At 43.4% G+C, this 4,427-nt stretch overlaps 1 protein-coding gene across 1 annotated transcript; it reads left to right on the forward strand.

Annotated features, from left to right (window-relative positions):
* Nucleotides 1-2,032: 2,032 nt before the first annotated feature.
* On the forward strand, nucleotides 2,033-3,698 carry ostn (osteocrin). The gene is made up of 3 exons (XM_030744107.1): nucleotides 2,033-2,125; nucleotides 3,271-3,500; nucleotides 3,602-3,698. The coding sequence occupies exons 1-3, from the start codon at nucleotides 2,033-2,035 to the stop codon at nucleotides 3,687-3,689; spliced, it is 411 nt and encodes a 136-aa protein (XP_030599967.1). The 3' UTR covers nucleotides 3,690-3,698.
* The last annotated feature ends 729 nt before the right edge of the window (nucleotides 3,699-4,427 follow it).

Raw genomic sequence — 4,427 nt, forward strand, 5'->3', positions numbered from 1 at the left:
TGGTGAACCTGCAGACTCTCTGGATCTCAGACATTTAACAATGTTTCTCTGGCAGAGATCTGATGTCTCGTGTGAAGCATTATCGTAGCACACGGATGGTGCCGTTGGAGAACAGAGAGGAGTCTGAATGTGTTTATTTTAAAAACTGACCTTCAGGAGGAAACTGAGAGCAGGGAGGACGGAGGGAGGTGTGATTGCTCCCAGGAGCTTTCATTAACAGGTAATGGACCTGATGATGACATCTCACACAGAAGACGGTGGAAAGGAAGAACAGGAAGTGATGCCACTGGAGCGGAGGCTACCGATTGGATAGGAGATTCCCAGCCAGCTGTAATAAAACCTGATGTGCGAAGCCAGAAGAAGACACAGAAACAGAGAGACGACACAGCAGAGATCAACTCTACACCAAAGGTACAAACATGCATGTAGCTGTGTGTGTGTGTGTGTGTGTGTGTGTGTGTGTGTGTGTGTGTGTGTGTGTGTGTGTGTGTGTGTGTGTGTGTGTGTGTGCGCACACAGGTTCAAATTTATATCACTTTTCATTATTTAAAAATTCCTATTTAAACTTTAAAAGGAAATTTAAATTTCTTTAAAAATAAAAGCTTTACAGTTGCAGTTTAAACTTTTTTCTAATGAATGATGTGTTTCCTTGATTGCGAGTGAGCTGTTTTATCACGTTTAATTTTTTTAAGCCAGTTTTCTGTGAAACTGAAAACCCTTTGATCCTTGAACTTGCAGTTTGAGATCAGATTTATTTATTTTAATGGATTTCCACATATTTTAGATCATTTTTAAGCATCCCTCTGACAGGATGTTTGCATGGATTTAAGATCTCACTTCTGATTTTTTTGGCTGCTGCTTTTATTGTTGCCTGAAATCTTTCCTGCTTTGATAAAAGTGAGACTTCAGCAGGTGAACACACATGAAACAAGTCTTTAAATTGTCACAGAGCAGTGTTTAGCACTGAAACTAAAACCTAGTGATAAATGAGCTTCTCAGATGAAGTGTGAAAAAGTTGTGTTGATGTTCAGTCTACTGCCGGGCTGCACGAGTATTTTTGTGAAATAGAAGTTGCAGTGTAAGTGTGTGTTTGTGTGTCTTCACACGTGCATGAATGAGAGTGCTGCAGCTCCTCAGCATCAGCAGCAGGTGTGAACAAGAGCATGCACAAACGTTTGTGCATCGGCAGGAATGTCTGTGAGTGACGCAACGCAACAAGTGTTTGTTTCTGCATGTCTGTTTGGAGGGGACACTGTGTGTGTGTGTGTGTGTGTGTGTGTGTGTGTGTGTGTGTGTGTGTGTGTGTGTGTGTGAGTGCGTTGTCTTGGAGAGGACAGGGGCTGCAGGAACGTCAGTCACTGTGCATGTGACGGTCAAAAAGACGTTTATTTGCAGGGATGGAAAATGCTAAAATTAGCCGATGTTGCTGTACAATACACTTACACCCGTCAGCTGAGCTAAAACTGTCCCTCTGTGTGTGTGTGTCTGTGTGATTGAAACCATTGTTGTGAGGACTCCTGGGTTTCTCTGTGGGTTCAGACCCAGTTTGGGGTTCTACTTAAAGATTATTTTTCTGAGGATGTCACACTGGTGTCATTTCTGTCTATAAAGTTTGTCTGAACAGTGTTCAGCTGTTCACAGCGTGTGAAAACCAGACCATATACAGAAGATGTACCATGACATCACTAACTTTCACCTTCATGAACACTGTGGGGGGGCACCCTTACCCTGCAGGGTCCCTATTATTGAGAATGTGCTCATCACTTTAACACTGCAGCTGATGGAGGTGATTATATTTTGCTTCTGTGCAGCTGAGTGGCTCCTAAATTCACTCCAAGTAATCAATAAATGTCTCATTTTCACCTTTCATCATTTCTTTATTCACCTTAAATAATGCAGAAGAGAAAAGGTCAAATTGGAAGTGATGGAGTAATACAATTGCTCAAGTTTCTTGAGTTGCTTTGCACCAGTTCAGAGGAGAATATTACAGGTACCAGTAAAGTTTATATAACCCAATCCTGACTTGTTCCAGATGCAGTTCTGCTTCTGTTTGCTGCTCCCCTGCCTGCTGGCCTTCACCCTGCTCCGCTGCAGCGTTGATGGCTTCAGAGTCCAACCTGCTCAGGTCAGTGAGACTGCACACACACACACACACACACACACACACACACACACACACATGAGCCTTTGCGGGGACCCAGGTAAACACAATGCATCCCCAGGACACCAACCCTAACCAAAACAAAAACCCTCACTCTGACTCTGGTCTCATGCAACTCCCAAAAACAATTCTCAAACAACCCTGACCAAAGTGTCCCTGCATGGGAGAAAAATCCTCAAAGTTCAGAGAAGATCGCCCTGATCCACTCACACACATACGTGTCTTTCTATCTTTGTGAGGACCAGAGATTCATGCATCACCAGGGGTAAAATTGACATTTATGGACTGCACTCTACTCTTGTTCTTCACTGTTACAGAAACAGAGTGAGTACTTTAATGCTCTGTACTTTACGTATACTTTATAAGTAATTTTAATAGGCAGTATCCTATCACACCATTTTGAGGGCCAAAACAAGCCGCTCCTCCCTCGAGGGCCCCGGTGCTGATATCAGATGGCGTGAGGCGGCGGGGAGGGAAAACTGAAGCCATTCTCTGTTTAGTCTGGACAGCACGAGATCTGTCGGAGTCATCTGAGGCAGCAGGCAGACAGGAAGTGAGACACCGCTCACTGCTGGGCTATGGTGTGAGAGACGGTCCTCAGCATGGAGGCGTGATGTGTGAAAACACAGCTCGGTGTTTTCTATGCGGAGACTCCCTTATAGAAAATAAAGATGGAGGAGACACCAGAGGCCTTAATTCACGTCTCTATCAGCAGACCAAAGTTCCTGGGTATTAGGAAGGTGCACACACTCATATGTTAAAGGACAGGAAGCCCTTAGAACGGGACAAGAAGTCCTGCATGCGAAAATTCTGCAAATGCTTTTCTCATCACCCATTTCAGTGCATATCATTACAAAACCGTAACTCCAGCTCATAGCCTTATCCTATATAATTTCATTTATCATCACTTACTCATCTTATTTTCAGCAGATAAACTATCATCCACTTTAATTACACCACCCCTTTAACTTCAGTACATATTATTATTCCAACAAAAAGATTTTCAGCACATAGTCAGGTCCCATCACATCTCTCTGAAGGATTGTCCCAGTTTCTGTTACATAAACTTATCCCACCCCCTTAGACTGTTTCCTGTCCTTGTCTTCCAGCAGGTAGACCGGCCCATGTTGAGGTTTCACACCGCCCGTCAGCCCCGCCCTGCAGGTGTGAAGGTGGGGGAAGAGCTGACAGCGAAACTGCTCTTATTGGACCACGAGATGAGGATGGAAAATGATGTCATGGAGCCAAAGAGAAAGAGGAGTTTCCCTGTCAACAACATCCCACTGGACCGCCTGTCCATCAGCTCCATGGAAACAAAGCAAGGATCAAACAAGCAGAGGTAGTCCCGTGAGAACACCTGAGAGAACACCTGAGAGAACACCTGAGAGAACACCTGAGACAAAGCGATCGATTTAATGCCACCTGTTCTTTTTTCCACAGTAAGGTAGTGGAGTCGCCACGACGACGACTCAATCCACCGCCCATTGACAGGATTGGCATGGGTCGTCTGCCAAACAGCAGAGGATAGGCCACGCCCCCCACATTTGAGAGCCCTCCCTCTCCTCACAGCGCCCTCTTTGGACAGGTGCAGTACTGCAGGTGGTTGATTTACAATTATAAACATTGTTAAATAAAAACACTGAAATGGTCCTTAATGTCTCCAGATGCATGAAACAGTCAATCACCTGCTGGGCCACGCCCACCTGGCACCCTTACTTCACCTGGACACGCCCAACGCCGCCAAAACAAGCCACGAATGCTCAATGATGGTGCATTCAGGTGCAGCTTCATAAAGTCAACAGACGCATACAGGAAGTCTTTTCAATGAATCCTGCAATTTGTGTCCATGGCAACTAAAAGTTTTAATGAGAAAATCATTTTTAGATTTTAACCCTCAGCTGAGCCCAGATTATTGATCTTTAAATTGATTTTACCTGAAAACATGAAGTTTGGGCTTTAATCATTTCTGTTTTTATTTTTTACAGCTGAATTCGATCAAAGTGAAGTTTATAATCTGATCCTCTCTCGGATTATCAGCACCCCACAGTTAATCTGTATCAGTGTTTCCACCACAGTGAACATTTCTGATTTATTGATTAGTTTGTTCTGAAATCAGGATCTGATTTAAATCAAATACAAATTTCAGACAAAGTTGCCGCACTTTTTAAATTTGATGAGTGAGTCTAAGTTTAATCTGACCATTTTTTATTTTATTTTCACCTTTTAATTTCATAATTTTATTTTCCATAATTTTTAATCTCTTAAG

The sequence above is a fragment of the Archocentrus centrarchus genome, chromosome 13 (assembly GCF_007364275.1).
Source record: "Archocentrus centrarchus isolate MPI-CPG fArcCen1 chromosome 13, fArcCen1, whole genome shotgun sequence".
NCBI lineage: Eukaryota > Metazoa > Chordata > Actinopteri > Cichliformes > Cichlidae > Archocentrus > Archocentrus centrarchus.